The sequence below is a fragment of the Gymnoscopelus microlampas genome (genome assembly GCF_963454915.1).
Source record: "Gymnoscopelus microlampas genome assembly, chromosome: 17".
Taxonomy (NCBI): Eukaryota; Metazoa; Chordata; class Actinopteri; order Myctophiformes; family Myctophidae; genus Gymnoscopelus; species Gymnoscopelus microlampas.
In genome coordinates this window covers 16,636,629-16,655,497 of record NC_139954.1, presented here as the reverse complement: position 1 = coordinate 16,655,497, position 18,869 = coordinate 16,636,629, and the positions used below count along the sequence as shown (strand labels likewise).

The 18,869-nt window shown below is 40.5% G+C and overlaps 1 protein-coding gene across 3 annotated transcripts in view; it reads left to right on the top strand.

The window, feature by feature from the left end:
- Positions 1–18,869, top strand: part of col18a1a (collagen type XVIII alpha 1 chain a) — a 109,803-nt gene that overhangs the window by 88,356 nt on the left and 2,578 nt on the right. For all 3 annotated transcript variants that reach the window (XM_084083816.1, XM_084083815.1, XM_084083814.1), the window contains 28 exons: positions 222–272; positions 1,120–1,242; positions 1,408–1,470; positions 1,782–1,826; positions 4,547–4,678; positions 5,956–6,027; positions 6,355–6,381; positions 7,119–7,217; positions 7,628–7,663; positions 8,172–8,255; positions 9,098–9,130; positions 9,547–9,582; positions 9,815–9,874; positions 10,180–10,257; positions 10,598–10,633; positions 11,087–11,140; positions 12,034–12,105; positions 12,528–12,593; positions 12,715–12,745; positions 13,644–13,697; positions 13,821–13,849; positions 14,280–14,399; positions 14,708–14,867; positions 15,472–15,536; positions 16,114–16,242; positions 16,594–16,626; positions 17,204–17,443; positions 18,483–18,680. In XM_084083816.1, the coding sequence (XP_083939942.1) occupies positions 222–272; positions 1,120–1,242; positions 1,408–1,470; positions 1,782–1,826; positions 4,547–4,678; positions 5,956–6,027; positions 6,355–6,381; positions 7,119–7,217; positions 7,628–7,663; positions 8,172–8,255; positions 9,098–9,130; positions 9,547–9,582; positions 9,815–9,874; positions 10,180–10,257; positions 10,598–10,633; positions 11,087–11,140; positions 12,034–12,105; positions 12,528–12,593; positions 12,715–12,745; positions 13,644–13,697; positions 13,821–13,849; positions 14,280–14,399; positions 14,708–14,867; positions 15,472–15,536; positions 16,114–16,242; positions 16,594–16,626; positions 17,204–17,443; positions 18,483–18,680 (2,226 nt within the window). The remainder of the gene's footprint in view (positions 1–221; positions 273–1,119; positions 1,243–1,407; positions 1,471–1,781; positions 1,827–4,546; positions 4,679–5,955; positions 6,028–6,354; positions 6,382–7,118; positions 7,218–7,627; positions 7,664–8,171; positions 8,256–9,097; positions 9,131–9,546; positions 9,583–9,814; positions 9,875–10,179; positions 10,258–10,597; positions 10,634–11,086; positions 11,141–12,033; positions 12,106–12,527; positions 12,594–12,714; positions 12,746–13,643; positions 13,698–13,820; positions 13,850–14,279; positions 14,400–14,707; positions 14,868–15,471; positions 15,537–16,113; positions 16,243–16,593; positions 16,627–17,203; positions 17,444–18,482; positions 18,681–18,869) is intronic.

Sequence of the window (18,869 nt, the reverse complement as noted above, 5' to 3'; positions counted from 1 at the left end):
ACTCACACTCACACTCACACTCACACACATGCTCACTCACTTCCTCACACGCACGCACGCACGCACACACGCACGCACGCACGCACGCACACGCACACACACACACACACACACACACACACACACACACACACACACACACACACACACAGTGATATGAAAAAGGCACTGGGTTTACAATAGACGGCATTGTGAAGATGTGTTTGTTTTCTGTGTTTCAGACCTTTGTGGACATGGAGGGCTCAGGATTCCCTGATTTGGAATCTATACGGGTCCGTACAATACAGTTACAAAAACAACAATAATATGAATAATAATTATTATTATTATTATTACAATTATAATAATTATTATTATAATTATATATTATTATTATTACTACAATGCAGTTCAATAGAAGAAGGCAACATTAGGTAGGGCAACACAGGCAACACAGGTAACAGCCCTCAGGTTGCAATGACGGAGGTCAGGATACACAGATGTACGGTATTATTATAATTATACTGTATGCGTATAGGTAAACATCGACTTTGAGGCTGAACTAAATGCATGTCATTTTTAATACAGCCTAGTGAAGATTTGCTGATTCAAGAGTCACAGCTTAAAACAAAATCCCACCTGTGTTTTGGGGTAAAATTAATTTGTTGTTTAAACAGTTTTGGACACAAAACGGTGAAACTCAGCAAGTGAACTGTCTCCAGTGACATCAGAATCACTGTGTTGGCATAGTACAGTGGCTGTATGAGAATTCACCTCGGCGCAGAACATGCTGTATCAGCAATGGGGTATTATTATTATTGCTAGTGAATCATTTGTCCAATCTTTGTTGCAGTGGTGGAAATAGTACTCCATTATTTTACTTAAGTAAAAGTATCAATACTAGAAATACGCATGAAAAAAAAAATGCAATGTAGAAATACTCTGTTACAAGTAAAAGTCCGGAATTCAAAATGTACGTCATTAAAAGTACAAAAGTATTGGTATCAAAATGTACTTAAATTACCAAAAGTAGAAAGTACTGGTTATGTAGAATGTCCCATTACACAAGTTTTCAAATGTATAAAATGTATACAAATCACTTAAGTACAGTTACTTTACACCACTGCTTTCTTGTTGCAGGGACTGCAAGGTTTACCTGGACCCCCGGGCCCCCCTGGTCCTCCAGGACCCGCTGTCGTCGGCACCGGAACAGGCTCTGGGGCATTGGGACCCCCAGGACAGGACGGGGCCCCTGGTAGAACTGTAGGTGTCAACCTGTGTCACTTAGACAGCCACTAAACAAATAGCTCCTATCATCCTCACCTTGTCTGAGTAGTGATGCTAATGATTATTTAACCTAATCATAATGTATAACTTAATCAAATCAACGTTCTGTTTTTGAACTGAATATTTTGGCCCCACCCCCAGGGCCTGCCGGGTTCGCCAGGTGTCGATGGCTTCCCAGGACGTCCTGGCCTCAAGGGAGACAAGGTACCGAACAAATGCTGTAAAGCTGTACACCAGATCCGGAAAACATATACCAACCGCTGTAGACCTGTCAATTGCATTTAAATACTGTATGTGTCTAAGTGCACAGCATGGGAGCTCTAAAATGTAATGCTTGCCATTGTGGTTATTGTCATTGGTGGAAAAAGTACTCACATTTTGTACTTAAGTAAAAGTATCAATACCGCAATGTAGAAATAGTCCTCTTACAAGTAAAAGTAAAGTAAATGTACTTAGTTACTTTACACCACTGGTTATTGTTCATATTTTGTCTTGTTATCTCCTTTACGCCACAGGGTGACTCAGGAGAGCTGGGACTTCCAGGACCGCCTGGAGAGAAGGTTGGTTATGACGGTTTTATTTATTTATTTTTCAAACCTAATTGTCTTTGTTTACTAGTTGTCTGGGGTTTACTTTCCGGGAAATTGTCTCGCTTATCCTTGTGGTGGCAATTCCAATGAAACATCTCTTACAATACGTTTCCTCTGAGAAGGGTTTAGAAGCATCCAGAGATAACATCTTATGGTAAAATCCTTATTTCATCGCTGTCGGGTGTAAACTGTCCAAAACTGTAAATTTACAGGAAATGGGAAAAAAGAACCTGTGTTCCACTGGATCCAATGTAGTTATTATTTAGTCACAAGCTCATATGGGTCAATATTTATAAAACCCACAGATACACTTAACCACTTTCACTTTTGCCTTTTAAAAAATAGCAAAAAATTGCCGATCTGCAAGCTCACAGCTTGTAGATCGGCTATTTTTGCTCATTTTGGGGACACTGTAGTATGACGAAGTAGGGCATTAATTTACGAAAAAACATAAAAAGTTGAAATATGGACATACAAGTTTTCTCCCGACAGCAACAATTTCATTATTGCAAGGGATCACATGTGGATGTAAAGCCTAGTTCAGACCAAAGATTTGCGGCGAGGCAAAACCGCTTTAGAACATGTAGATCAAAATCGCAGCGGTCTGAATGAACCTGTCAGTGGTCAGCTGACACGTGGCTTACTTCTTACTTCTCATGAAATTCAACTTGTGAAATCGCAAGTAACAAGTTTCAGAATATATCACACTGTTATTATGATTTCTCTGTTTATCTGTCCCTCTTGCAACCTTAATGTTCCCATATATCATGTAGGGATACCTTTTCAAATTCAGAGCACAGAGCAGTGTTGATTTCGTCGACTAAAACTATGACGAAAAATGTTCGTCGACTACCTTTTTTCACTGACGAAAACTACCGGTAAATAAAAATCACATAGAAACTAAGTTATGATGACTAAAACTTTGACTAAATATATTGTCAATTTCGTCAACAAATAAAAACTAGACTAAAATGTCAGGAAGGGACGAGTGGAGAAGAGATCCAGTAAAACTAAAAGACTAGTCATTTTATGCTAGGTTGCGCTCGGGTGTTGCTCTCTGAAAATAGCCGATCTTGTAGATCGGCTATTTTCAGCATGCAACCAAGTGTACAATCAGCCATTACGACGCCATCAAGGCACCACGAAAATACATTATAGTCGACTAAATCAACTGTAGATTTAGTCGACTATAATTTTATGATATTTAGTCAACTAAAAAATTTAAAAACAGTAAAACATTTCAGATGACTGAAATATGACTAAAACTAAATCAGCCTCTGTCAATCACAGGGCCCTGAGCGCAGACGCTGATTGGCTCTTCCACATTTTGGTTTCTGCAAAACGCCCACCCAGCGCCTATGGGGCCAAACCGGTCTGCAGAAGACACATGATAATGTGAATTCACACGACCGGGATGGTTTACCAGGCTATACCCAAATGCCATCACAACACTTTTAATCCATGTAGTGTTTAGGAAAACAGTATACAACAAAACACCTTGATATGGTATATTATATTATACTGTCAAGTTTTCATTCCCACAGCCCAGAGGGACTGTGCTACAATTGCTAGTTGGTCGTCTACTATAATCATCATCATACTATAAGCCACCAAGTCTCTGTCCGCAAGAAAAATGTCTGTGTACAGAATCTCTGCCCCTGGCATAACTCAGGGAGCGATAGACCAAATGGTCCCAGATTTGGGGTGTGAGCTTCAGATGACCCCTTGATGGAACGTGGCAAGCGGCAATTGGGACGGGCATACGGGTCCAGAGAATCGAAAAATCAAAAAATGGCCTGAGGAGGAGGCACAGGATTTTCAGAATCTGAGGTCTGAGGCATCAGTTCTAGGCTTCTAGGTATAATATAAAATAAAGCAGGATATATGTGTGTGTGTGTGTGTGTGTGTGTGTGTGTGTGTATATATATATATATATATATATATATATATATATATATATATATATATATATATATATATATATATATATATATATATATATATATATATATATATATATATATATATATATATATATATATATATATATATATATATATATATATATATAATATATAAATAAATAGACACAGCAGGAAAGGATGTTGTGTTGTGTTGTCAGGGGCTGGAATTTGCACATCAGGGAAGTAGATTGATGTGACGTGACAAGAGCCGTTGCTCTGGAAATGGTAAATGCCTCCGTTTGTCGCCTTGATGTGTACCGTCCAGCTTTAGAATTTTTGCAAGTGGTTTCAAGTTCCAACTCAGCTCATCGCAATTCTTTGGTCTGACCAGCTAGGCTTAAAGCCTTCTCCTCTTCGTTTCGCTAGCCAAGCTCCTACTTTTCTTATCTCACCAATCTGCTGCTTCAATATTCATCTTCCTACTGTTCCACTCCTAAAGCCTGTCCGTCTGCAGGTTAACTGGCTATCAACATGGTAACCATTTATAATGGATTTGTGTCTTCTACTGCTTTGCATGTATGCTATTGATATGCCTGCTTGGTTTAGGCTTAAAGGGTAAACCCCACAAATATGTTTGAAGCTTTCCATGTCTACAGACTCACTCACTCACTCACACACACAGCCAAACAATCAGTTAATCCATGAACTCACCAACATCTGTTCCTCTATTCACAGAGGAATGCTAATTGAAATACTAATTTCCACCATTGTCAATTAATTTCACAGGGGGCTGCGGGACAATCAGGCTTACAAGGTCCTCCAGGGGAGAGTGGATTAGCCGGCTTGCCTGGACCAATGGGACCAGTCGGACAACCTGGGCCTCCGGGCCCATCTGGGCCAAGCTATCGCGTTGGCTTTGTAAGTCTTAAAATGAGCACTCACGTGACACAGGGGTGAAGTGCCTGTTCACCGCTGTTTATAGAATTGCAACCACTGCAGAGCATCCGGCTTGCCGAGTGTCAAAATTGACCGTGTTGGTGGTGGGTGGGGGCAGGGAGGGCAATATTTGTCGCTTCGCTAAGGACTCTTTAAGGGTCCTAGCGAAGGGACCCTTCGTCCCTAGCGTCCTGCCAGTGGAGGCTTCTCACTGGCAGGTGAGCCAGTAGGGTACAACTAGCCTGGGACCAGACGAATCTGCCAGTGCAAAAACTAAATTGGCCCCTGCGTTTTTGGGTCTTGCCCCGCTCCATTGTGAATCCATTTCCTGCTCCCGAAGTCTGGGGTGACCAATCAGGGCCCGGCCCAGTGTTCAAATATGGGAGACTGTAATTGGTAGTTGGTTGTAGGTCTAACCGATTGCGTCCAGAGCCATTCTTTTGATCCCGCCCCTTGGAAAAAAAACGTCCTCATAGAAGCACCAGACTCAGATCCAAGCAGTGATATAGTCTAGCCACGCGAGGCTAGGGTACAACAGCAGTGACAAACCACAAAAAAAGAAGGTGTGAACGTTGGCCTACAAGTGGGCAGGCCTTAGATCAGGAAGCAAGCCGTGCTTTACCCAATCAAATGTTGTGGGCAGGATTTACATCTGTTCGTTTGCTTTCCACTGGAAACAAACCGATATATATCAAATACTTCAAACAAATGTGCTGAAGAAAAAACGGGCCAACGTGCTGTTATCAACATTCTATTGGGAGGTCCCCCCGGAGTCAAATTCAAAGGGAAAAAAACAGCAGAGGGCGCTGTTTTTTCCTTTTTTTTCAATGATGGGTTACCAGATTGCATTGGGAGAAAAATGTGGTAAAAAGTATTGGCTACTCAAAAAAAGAAAAAGAAAAAAGAAGAAAAAACGTAAGTTCTAGAATGAACAAGTTCACCAATCTATGATTGAAAGGTGTCATAATTAGTGAAATCACCTTATGTAGCGTTGAGTTGGAACAAAACCTGCACACACTCGGCCCGCTACAGTGCATGATTGTTTCTGTTCTAAAGCAACATAAGTGAATTATGTTGGCGTTGACAAAGCTTAATGTAAAAAATAAAACAAAGATTAAATGCTGTAGGCCTGTATCCCCTTCACTCCGTGACAAATGTCTCACCCACATGTTTAAGCCTTAACCTCTATCAGGATGTGTTGATATACTAGTTCAACAGGAATCTCAATGATTCAATCAGTGGTTGTGGATTGTTTGCAGGATGACATGGAGGGCTCTGGTGGCGTTTTCTCCAATGGGCTTCCTGGTGTCAGAGGACTTGAGGGAATACAGGTTAGTACCTCTCATTAATATTGATATCCTTTAGACGTGTAACACTATCCCAACGGTAAAAGCTATACATGTTAGGATCTTATACTAGAAAATGTTCCTTTTGAGGACTCTTTGTATCCTTGAATGTAATGTTGCAAACCACTGTAGGGTTTTCCAGCCTAGTTTTCAGTGTTTTTCAAATTTTTCACTAACTTGAGCTTGGCCAAGAATTTCAGTTATAACCTGGCCAACAATGTAAAAACCCATCTTACTGTGATACATGTAAATAATCAAATGTTTCTTGATGGTATTTATTCATTTATTTGTTTTTTTCCCCTTTTCTTTCAGGGTCCTCCTGGTTCTCCTGGCCTAACGGTAAGTACAGTAATTGGCCTGGTAATTGCCTTCCCATGCTTGACCTTGGAAACTGAAAAATACAGGCTGAAAACATCAATACAAATATTTTGGACAAATGCATTCATTAATCACTTTTACCAAGCTGGTTGATCACAGGAATCATTTCTCTAGCCCATCTTTGTAACCACAGAGAGTTCAGGGGAAAAGAAAGTAGATGATTGTTTCTCCTTCTACACCAATTCTCTCTGCCGAAAATAGCCGATCTACAAGTGAGCTTGGAGATTGACTGTTAGCCTATTATGAAATGCCCAGAATAAAGATGCTAGGGTTCATGTGGTTAACCAGTTGCCTTGATCAAAAACTCATTCTAGCTGCAGGCATTACCATGGGAATGTAATAATAGGTTTAAGATGATATACAGTTGTATACTCTCATGTCTTGAAGCTGCAGTACAACCAGTCTTATACGGCTGGCAAAGGAGAAGCTCCATTGGAGCAAGTTTAGATGGCATGCCTTGCTCAAAATCACTTTGAAGATAACCATCTACAGGGAATAGAAAATGTTTCATTTGCACTCAAGGTCCACATTTTCATCTCTGTTCTGAGGATTCAAATCAGAGACCTTTTAGACTTGTGCACATTTAATTTCACAATAACTTCCTTGTATGTTCAAAACAGAAGTCTATGGGATGATGTTTGAGCGCACTCTGTTTTAATCCCCCTACTAATGAGACGTGAATGTTTTGATCTGTGCAGGGTAGGGCCGGTTTACCTGGTATACCAGGTCAGAAGGGCAGCGATGGATCTCAAGGAAGAGACGGTAGACCAGGATTGGATGGCTTCCCTGGACCACAAGTATGCACTTGCTTTACTCGTCTCTTTAGAAATTTAGCAATCTGTGGCTTTTAAATGAAGGCTAAATCCTTCAGATAAGAAAACAGATCCAATGCTCATGAATAAATATGAAAAAGACATTCATTCTGTAGCTGCTTTCAGTGGATAAGAGGGAACGTTTTTAAAATATATAAATTATAATAGCACAGGACACTTTGGTGCTTTTATTGTCTCTTTCAATTCCCAGATGATGATGGCGGATGGAGATTTTAACGTCTATATCTTGTTCTTAGAATAAGCTGTGGGTTTTTAACCTAATTCATGGAGAGTGGATTTATTTGGTTCATTTTAATTTCAATGTGGGAGGGGGTGGTGTTCTTCGCATTTCTTTGGACTTAAATGGAGGTTTGACTTTTTTCATCTCACTGTAGGGAGCAAAGGGGCAGGGAGGTGACAAGGGTGAGATGGTGAGTATTGCTCTTCAAGTCAGAATAACATTTCATCATATTCACCAAAAAGCTATCACAAACATTATGAGGCTGTTGTGTGCTGAAATGACCAAGCCATGCAACCTGGCATCTGCATTTTCTCTACATTGTAGAGTCTACGATACATTGTAAACACTGAGAAAATCTATACATAATATCATGGTAAGATTTCCCAGATGTAAGATCTACGGTAAAAGCCTAAAATGAAACTCACTGACTTGGAACCAGTGGAAATCAGCAAACTGCACACCCCCTGCATGTTCTCTGCAACGTTAAGCTCTTCGACCTTTTCAAGTCTAACAATAGTAAAACGTATAACGCAAACATAGATTATTTTATTAACATTAAATGGTGACATCTTACATGTGCCGCAACATGTTGTGAGCTTGTAGATCTGCCATTTTCACTATTCGTCGTACGGCATAAGTGGTTAATTCATTCAACTTTGTTTATTTATTTATTTTGTTTTTCTTATATCTGGTTATAGGGTGATGCAGGCCGAGATGGCACTGGTCAGCCTGGACTTCCAGGACCCCCTGGACCTCCAGGACAGATAATCTACAATAGTGGTGTAAGTCACACAAAGACAAACATGCCAATAACAAATATTTATAATTAAGTGGTACACACAAAAAAGTGGTTCTCCAGCGGTTCTTTGGATAGTTTAAGTGCTAAGCTCTGCCCCTGTAACCTGATGAGGCCATACATGGTTCTTTAGAAGTTCTTTACTGTTCTCTAGTGGTTCTTCAGCTTAGTTTTGGCACCAAATGGTTCTATAAAGTATAATTTTGACCAAGGTCCTATAGAGCAACTTTAGAGACCATGCAGCTGAAACAGCTTTTCACAACCATATTGTGACGTATTTCCTAGTGAAACAGGAGCAGTGTGCGGGGGCGGGTTGTTCAATGACAGGGGGCAACACGTTCAGCCGACCAACCCGTCCCCTCAGGCTATGGGATCTAAAGTCTTGCATTCATTGCGAGTTATGCTGCGTGACTTGCGATGCCTGCAAGACTTGTCTGCAATGGTTTCACCAACAAGGCAGTGCTGAATCTAGTTTATTTTACTGCATTGCCTATTTGTCATCTCAACGACTTTATAAAAAGACACAAAAGTTGCAGGTTATGTCCCTATTTATGGACTTGGAAAATTATGTAATGTTAAAATTCTTTTATGCCTGCAGCATTGTTTAAGGCTAAAAGTTAGTGGATCGGATGACTTCTCAGTGTTGGCTGAGTTCACATACTCCATACCTCCATACTCAATATTTCTGTAAAGATTTATTTTTGTTTTCAAATGGGAAACCAAAGTGCTTCTGCCAGCTTTAAGCTGGGGCTGTGCAGAGCTGCCACTGTCCAATTTATAATTGGGAGTTTTCTATCTTTGATTAATTTCCTTTGTGTCTCCCTGCAGTACGATGGTGTTGTTGGAAATCCTGGGCCTCAGGTGGGTGTTGAAAAGTTCACAAGCTTAACACCGATACTCAAATAACTGCATAAATATTCCAGGGACAATTTCTGCATTTAAATATTATTCATTAGGGTTATGGTTGATTTTTGCCTGTGAATTTTGTGCGTATTGTACTGTATTTGAGCACAGAAGTTCTGGGGGATTTCCAGAAGCCCTTGTGGGTTACATGAACGTTTTGATGATTGTGTGGTGGTATTATTGAATGCAATGCACAGACACGAGTGGCTGCCAGCAGCGGTCAATCTATTGACCAGATCCACACACAAATCTGCTGTAATGAAACAGAGAATATTGCCTCTTTCGCCCGAGGATACTTTGCCATAGAATGCTGAAAAGACTGCATCATCTGTTATATGAAAAGATTACTCAGCCATTTTGCTTTTGCTTTATAGGGAGGCCCTGGTGTACCAGGCCAAGCTGGATTCCCTGTAAGTCTGAATTCCTTTGCTAAACTGCTACACAGTAAAGTCTTCAGTGTTAATTCTGACAGTGTACAAATGGAGGACCTGTAACCCATTTGGTTCCATTTATGCCCTCACAGAGTTAAAAACGGTTAAATTAACACTGAGGATTTAACAGTGTATTTGAATGTTATCTGCTTTAGATAATTCATGACTATTATTCTACCAATAACAATACATATTTGACATGTCCTGCCAGGGCCCGATTGGACCAAAGGGTGATAGCGGAGAACCAGGTCCAGCAGGCTATGGATATAAGGTAATAACTAACTTACATTTTACATTTCATGTTTTGACCTACTGTATGTATAATATACATACAGTGTATGTAGTGCCATGCTGATTTTTATGTTTACTTGACTTTGTATATTTGATTTGACTGTGCCTTATTTTTGTTCTGTGTCATGTGTTCCTATCTTCTCTATTCTCTTCCCTATATTCATATTCTTCCTGTAACTGCAATGTTGAGCACAAAAAGATATTTCACCCACTCTTTTTTACACCTGTAATAGTGTGAGGTCACAGTAAAGTTGATTCTGATTCTGATTCTGGTGTGGTGTTCAGGGTGCTAAGGGCGAGCCAGGCCTGGTCGTTGGACCTGATGGAAATCCATTGCAGCTGGGTGGCCTCGCGGGTCAGAAGGTAAAAGCGCCGCCTTTATTGACTCAAATCGAGTTGTTGTGATGTTATCTCATCCACTTACGGTACACGCACGCACGCGCACACACACACACACACACACACACACACACACACACACACACACACACACACACACACACACACACACACACACACACACACACACACACACACATGCAGTAAAATCACTGTGTGTAGAAGAGTAAAAATTGCGTTATAATTATGTCTGAATGTTACTGTTCTTGGCTCATTGGTGCTGCTATCTTGCATTCTTTATATATGTGTCTAAATCCTTCATATCAGTGCACTAATGCATAAACATTAATACCTCTCTATTTAGGGAGACAGAGGACCCGCTGGACCTGTTGGACCCACTGTAAGTTTTACTATTATTCAAACTATAAGAAACCTAGCTTAATTTACCATGAAGCAATTTGAGATGTCTAGTCAAGTTTTCGCTGTTAATTTAACTCTGAGAGGTTACAAACGGAACCAAGTGGACCCTGACGCGTCCAAATAAGTCATTGGACCCTTACGGGTTCAAATAAGTCAATCATTTTTTGGTTCCGTTTGGACACTCTCAGAGTTAAATAAACACTGAAGATTTTACTGTGTTTTTGTGTGAGTCCGCTCACTGGGTCATATTCCAAAAGTCTTTTTTTTTACCTCCGTTTCGAGCCTGGTCGCTCTTCCTCAGACGGTGGTAATAAAAATTAAGACTTTTGGAGCATGACCCAGTTTACAGACTCTATTTTTGGATGTGCGTGCTTTTCTACTTGTTTATTGTTTTAGTTCTTACCTTGTTGTGTTTCCTGGTTCTCCTCTATAGGGTCACTATGGGCCTCCTGGTATTAAAGGGGAAATTGGAATGCCTGGAAGACCTGTAAGTACTCTTTGACTCATTTATTGAAGTCTGAAAACGAATTTGGATACCATCACGTTGCTGTATCAGTGTTCTCTGCAAAATTCTAATTAAGCCTAATTTATAGCTATTTATCATGATGATATCACATCACGTTATGTTCTCCCTTGTGTTATTGCTGCAAGACAGGTGCCGCAAACAACTTTTTGAATTGTGCGGGTGTAAAACATGTAAGGGACAAATTATTAAAAAAGTAAACTCAGCAACCGTGCTGATCCTCCCCCAGACACAGCTCATTTTCCTGGGAGTGAGAAACATAAAAAGAAAGCCAAATCAGCGAACTAACTGTACAGTGATGGCTACTGTACTTGAATGTTGGGTTCACTTTTACCGGAGATCAATCTTCTCCTATTTCACTGTGCCTCGTCTGTGGAGAGAAGCTATCAAACCATGCTAGGGTTCAGTAAGCTGAAACTGTTACCAAACATCTATCCTTTGCTACAAAGGACAGAAACTATTTCATGCATTTGAAAGATCAAACAGCGAAACTGGCAAGTTTAATGAAGGCCAAGGTGTCTGAAAAAGCTATCCGTCTGTCTGTCCGTGTGTCCATCTTTGTACAACTAATTTCGGACACGGTAATGGTCAACGTGCAAGGTTTCTTTAGTATTACATCTTGTGTACAAGTGCATGAGAGTAAAAAAATGTTGTTCTGGTTTGTCATATTGCAGCAACAATATAAGTAAGAAGTAATAATAATAATAGACAAATACTTTTTAGTGGTCAATGGGATACTGGTGTGCCATGGAATATTGTGGCTATAAAAAGGTGTGCACTGACAGAAAAAAGATTGGGAACAGTATTAGGCTATCTTGGGATGCAGAAAAGCATTGATGAAAGTGTCGTCCCTGCAGGGTCGTCCTGGTGTAAATGGATATAAGGGGGAGAAAGGAGACTCCAGCTCTGGCACAGGCTATAGTTACCCCGTAAGTATCAATACCTTACCTCCGTGTGCTTGCTTGACAACATTTTGGTGGACATGAAGATTAAATGGTAGCAGAATGCCCAATGTGTCCAGTTACTATGTTGATGAAAAAAGTTTACAGAAATGTAACATGTGTAATGTTAAGACAAAAAAGACACCATGTTTTGTTGTTTTTTAACACCAGCAGCCATTTTGTACACAGTTGTTGAGTTGTTAAAATCGTGAATTATAATTATTAACTATATTGTCAAACTTTTAATTCGGGTATTTTAGCAACCTCACTCATTCCTCATGCTGTATTTAGATTAAAAACGCATATGCAGTGAAATCCTTAGTGTTCATTTATCTATTAGTAAATAGTCAAATGAACACTTAGGATTTTACTGTGTGATAAATAGTGAATGACTGTGTTGCCACTTCTAGGGACCTGCAGGTCCACCTGGGCCCCCCGGACCCCCTGGACCAGCTATCCCCATCGATCGCTTCAATGTGAGTACTCTGGACTTGAAATGTCTCATCTGACTAGTTACCTTCTTGTCTTGGTTTGAAGCACTGGATATTACCTCTGATGTCATTATTATTGGCTAATTCTGTTTTATTTCATTTTAAGCGCTATGACGATACCTCAAGGAATTATCCAGGTGTGCCCCAACACACACACACACACACACACGCACACGCACGCGCACACACACACACACACACACACACACACACACACACACACACACACACACACACACACACACACACACACACACACACACACACACACACACACACACACACACACACACACAGTTGTGTGTAGGTTGTTTTAACAGCAATATATTCTCTGCTATGATGAAAGGATTCAAATTTGTTGTAGTACCCCCCTACCAGTCATGGAAGGGATATTTAATTGGGCTTCAACCCCAGAGAGATAAACAAACAGTCCTGTCTTTCTAAAACAAAACAAAAAAAAAGTCCTGTCTTTCAGTTTCAGTTTGATCCAAGGGAATAGATGTTATTGTCCAGAGCTTAGGCTGTCAAATCATACTAGACCTGAGGGATTTATTGATACAACGCAGTTAAAAGACCTCACTGTCAGTTCTGCAATGTTCCTGCATCAGTCACACATACTCATGCATTAAATAAGTGGTTCTCAAAGTGGGGTCCTTGAGGAGGTTCCAGGGGGTCCCCAGGAAAATGAGTTAATATACTGTAGCATCAAAAATCTGTTTAACCACTTTAAACCTACAGTATATGCAGTACATAGGGTGAAACATTTTGAGATTTTTTAAAACATTCTAACAACTCAAATCTTTGAGTAAAATATTTTCTGATGGGGGTCCGCAGCTAAATTCATATTCATTTGGGGATCCTTGAAATGAAAAAGTTTGAAACCATTCTTCAATGTTCCATGTTCCTGCATTAGTTACACATGATATTCATGGATTAAACCGCTCTGCAGTGTTCCTGCATTTCTTACACACATGCATGAGTTAAAATGTGTCTCATTTTAATTATATGGTGTGGAAAATATTGTGTCTGTTGTAGCAACCAAAGGGGAGAAAGGTGACACGGGTGCAGCTGGACTTCCAGGGATCCCAGGTATAATTAATTTCTAAGTAGAATATATAAATTATCAGCGTTAACGTTTAATATATGGACTATTATGGGTTTGTAACTTTCGGAAGTTTAATACTAATGCACATTTTGTTTAACCTTTGCCAGGATCAAGTTTTGACGTCTACAAATTCAAGGTAAGAATGGTCGTATACCGTACTAAACATGTTGAACCCAATACGGCATTTTCTTCCGTATTGGGATTTTGCATGATCCAAAGGCGCATTATGGAAATGTGTCACTTTCTTCAACCTTCATTTATTCATATGAATTAATTAATTATTAACAGGGACGACAATAAATAAATACATTAATTAATTAATTAATTAATTAATTAATTAACATTGTCAATGTGTTCTACTGTATGTATTATGTATGTACTGAAATCAATCGATCAATCCCATTATTCCCCCACGTTTACATGTGTTTTATCACAGAGACATGTCTATTGAAAGCTTTCTTCAGATTGTGCATGTTAATGAATGCCTCATAGGTATGGATGCTAGACATCCTGTAGGCAGGTATGGTAAATCGCTGTGGTGTACCAATCTGCTGATTGTCCAACAGGATGAACTGAAGGGAGAGCGCGGAGACAACGGCGGGAAGGGAGAGAAAGGAGAGCCAGGCGGCGGATATTACGATCCTCGTTATGGCCAGCCGGGGTCCCCTGGCAACCCAGGCTTACCAGTGAGTACCAGTTGGAGGAAACAGTGTTTAACATCATATTATTCATCCGCTTTCAGCATGGTGTCCCTATTTTGATAATGTCATTATAGGTGAATATTTTCCAAAAGTTTCAAGAATAGCGACAATAGCTGATCTACAAGCTCACAACGCATGCAACGTGTTGTGAGCTTATAGATCAGCTATTTTGTTATTTGTCATAAACATTGTGCATATACAAAACATACGTACAGTATTATAACCACCTTCTCTTCCTTTACTTTGTCTATATACCTGTGTACATTCATTCACCATAACTTCTTGTGTGTCAGGGTCCAAAGGGAGACACCATCATGGGCCCTCCTGGACCCCAGGGACCACCAGGGGCACCTGGGATTGGTTATGATGGACGTCCAGGCGCACCTGGCTCTCCAGGACCTCCTGGTCCCCCAGGAGGTCCTGGGGGACCAGGGGCTTACAGGCCCAATCACCGTACGTAGAGTTTTTTTTGTGTGTGTGTGTGTGTGTGTGTCAGAATCCTCTCCCATAATCACTTGTACACGGCTGCATATTACATATTACATATTACATATTACAATTCTATCGTTTACCTACCCAGTGGTGTCTTTTACTCACATAGAATTTGTGTTTGTAAAATATTCCTCAACGTGAATGATGAATGCAAAAATTAAGAAAAAAACTGATTTAACAACAGCAAAACTATATAAAAACTGTCCATAAACTCTAAACCACGCTCATATTATCATTTAGATTCTCTTCTGACGAAGTCCACTGAAAAAGTTTCCCAAGGGGTGTAGCAGAGACTTACAATTTCAACTAAATGATATTAGAATGACTAAGTAAACTACTGTAGCATCAAGCTCTCTTTAGCTGGGTGTTTGACTGCAAAGCTGCTGTGGATCTGCCCAGTGGCCAACAGCAGAAAATAGCATCTACTGGCCATTGCTCTAGCGTGACTGTATCCTAATTGTAAATTGTAAAGGCGGAACAGACATGCTTGCTCAGCAAACATTGTCCTGGATAAATAAAGGTAAAGAAAAAATAGTAATTGCCAACTCTTTGTTTCCATATATAGCCATCAGTGTTCCTGGTCCACCCGGTCCCGCTGGGACTCCTGGAATACCTGGGCTCTCCTCTGGGGTAGGTGATGACACTGTCTTCAAATAACCCTTCCATGGATGTGCAAACTCTTGATTTAGTTTTTAGTTTTTTTGTATACATTTTTCTGTAAATTTAGTTTGGGTGCCAATTTTTTGTGATAGGTGTTCAAATAACAGAAGTCAACGTCTGATAACTAGAATCAGTGATTCGCATAAGGCCACTGACCCCCATAACTCTGAGATTAAAGGACTAATAAGGGTCTATTCTGTTTCCAACATTCATGGTGACCCCCTTTCAACCACCTCAAGGGCCCTGCGGACATAACCGCTTAAGCTTTACATATTTAGTTCACCAGGGTCAGAAGGACAATTTTTTGTCTCCTTCTTTTTTCCCTCTACACCAGATCTCTTTGCCAAAAATATACCGATCTGTTGAGAGCTTGTAGATCTGCCATTTTCACCAAATGTTTGCCCCAGAGTAGGATCACTAGGGTTCATGGGGTTAAATAATGTAAAGACAATATATCTTTAAACTATATCGCTGTGTCTCATATCCTGCTGAAATAGAGGGGTACTTATTAAAAAGCCAAATCTCCCATGCATTTGTTTTCCCCAAGGTGACAGTGCTGAGGTCATATGACACCATGATTGCTACCGCCAGGCACCAGGCAGAGGGCAGCCTCGTCTACATCATCGACAAAGCAGACCTTTACTTGCGAGTCCGCGATGGACTCCGCCAAGTCATGGTACATTTCAGTTCATCCACAACCCGTTCATCCATGAAATGGCCATGATATGTTCAGTTGGGTTAAACTCGCACCCATCCGAGTGTGTGTCGCGCTATATTTCATGTGCTATGCATTTGCAATAATTTATTGAATGCAATTTGAAGTTGTACCAGAGGCCACGGCACTTACTGATGTGGTGGTCTCCTCAGTAGGCACAGAAGAGACCGCCACACACCAGTAAGTGGCCTCTGGTGCGATTCTTTGTTGTTTTGCCAACCAAGAGCCCCTTGTATACCAACAAATTTTCAACGTACTTTTCACTGCAATTTAAAGTGTTCATATTTTCTGAATGTGTTTTCCATCACACAGCTTGGAGACTACAGCCCTTTCTACAGAGATGGGGTAAGTTTGACGCTCAAATGAATGGATTGGCTTTACCGTATTATCACGGCGCTTATGTGGTGAAGTCTTTTCAGGATCACTTCATTCAAGTAGTAGAGTATCTGTACAGGGATTTGTTTAATACATAGAGCATATCAAAGGACCACACCAGTGGTATTGACTCACTGACCATTTTTTAAAGCATTCCATGTGTTTGTTAGAGTTACCAGGGAGCCAATTTTTACTGTACAGTATGAAAATGACTTAAAACTTGCTTCAGATAGCTAATCCAACAAAATATAGCTGAAAGTTGTCCCTTGTTTGATTTGTCAACGTTTTAATGACTAAGGAGAAAAATGGTCTATCATACGTAAGTATTATATGTAGCCGAAGCTATGATAGACGATGACTTGTATTAACATTAGAATGCTCATTTATACACTTTCAGTTACAAGTTACTGTATGCATGAAAGGAGCTCTAAATGGAAATAATAAACCCATTTCAACAATATTTTCAACAGAAAACGTCTCTTCTGTGTATGGCTAAACAGCCAGCCATTGCATGCTGTATGACCTTGTATTGTACTTTGGTTTCCAGAATAACGAGGTGGCTCCAGCCCATCCTCCACCTGTGGTTCTTTACCCACAGTCTCAGGACCAGTCCCTCGAACCCCCACCACTTCCACCCGTAGAGCAGCCCAGGAGGGAGCCGGTTCCCAGATATCCAACCCAGAGATACCCCTCCCAGCCTGAGATTCGCCACCCTGTCACTCCCGCACGCCGTCCAAACCCGCCAGTACCTCAGCCAGCTGGGCACGTGCACACCTCAGGGCCCGGAGTGAGTATCTTACTGTCGGATTAGTCACATGGTTGTTTTTTAAGCATAGAAAGTTTCTAGGGAACCATGAGGCTGAAGTTATTCTTTTACAATTTCTCAGGGCCTCACTTGTTAGCAACTTTATGTTCTTCAGTACTTAACAGTGTGGACAGGAATACAGTAACAATATTTTTTTCCAAAAGTTATGGTGTAAAAGGTTGCATATAGATGGGGTAAGTTACATCATGCTAGAGCTAGCGAAACCGGCGACCCCCAAGGTTCCTTGAGGGGGTTCCAAATGGACCCTGACATAGTAACTCAGTATAACACATCACATGAGGAAACACGCCCACGAGCAGAGCAAAATACCCGAGTGACACTACAGCAAAGCAGCCAAAAAGGCTACATCGACAATCCAATATATTGTCTTCATTGACTCAGTCTTTTTGCTCAGTAGGACATAAATCTATAAATAAATAAAAAAGACTAGTGTTTTTACTGTAGCTTTGTTATTAGTTCAACCTACTGTACCTCACAACAACTTTAAAATCTTGGTAATCCAGTGTCTGAAGTTGATGAAGCACAACCCATTATTTTCTCCAATGGTATTTTCACCAAGGTGTGGTCTATTGAATTGTAATGGTGGCATTCCTCCCAAGATGGCACCCACGTCCATTGAGCTAAATGGGTGTCATCTTGTGAGGAATGTACAATTCTCTATTGTTACACTGTCTCTATGTGAGTACAAATGTTGTCAACCCAAAAACAACAGTGTTGACAAGATCTGACATCAGTGACCTGAAAAGTCTCATCTGTTTGAAACAAAATAAAAGGGCTTTCTGTGGTCACCTGGATACCTGGTTAGTAATTGATCATATAACCACAATGTCCCTGACTCGACTCCAGGGTCATTCCCTAATCATCATGTGTCAACCAAAAATGCTATGAAATTATGTAAAAAAAAACAACAACACGCAAAATGAAAATAAGCATACCTGTAGAGTAGTACAATGAAAAGTGGCTCTTTTTTTACAAAAGAAAATTCTCTCTGCTTATTTAGCTCCATCTGATCGCCCTGAATGCACCTCAAGGCGGTAACATGCGGGGAATCCGCGGGGCAGACTTCCTCTGCTTCCAGCAGGCCCGTGCCATTGGCTTGAAGGGGACGTTCAGGGCCTTCCTGTCCTCCAAGCTCCAAGACCTCTACAGTATTGTCCGCAAGTCAGACAGAGACGGTCTTCCCATAGTAAACCTCAAGGTAAGTAAAGTTACTACCACTGGGGAGTTTGTGATTATTATTGGATTATAGAGTTTACTGTGGCGATTGTGCTGTGATGTCTGTTAATTGTCAAAGCTGTTATTTATGTTTTTTGCTCTTCTGTGAGAACAATATTTAGTGAAGCTACTGTGTTCCCCTATTCATAATAAATATGTTATTTTCCATCCA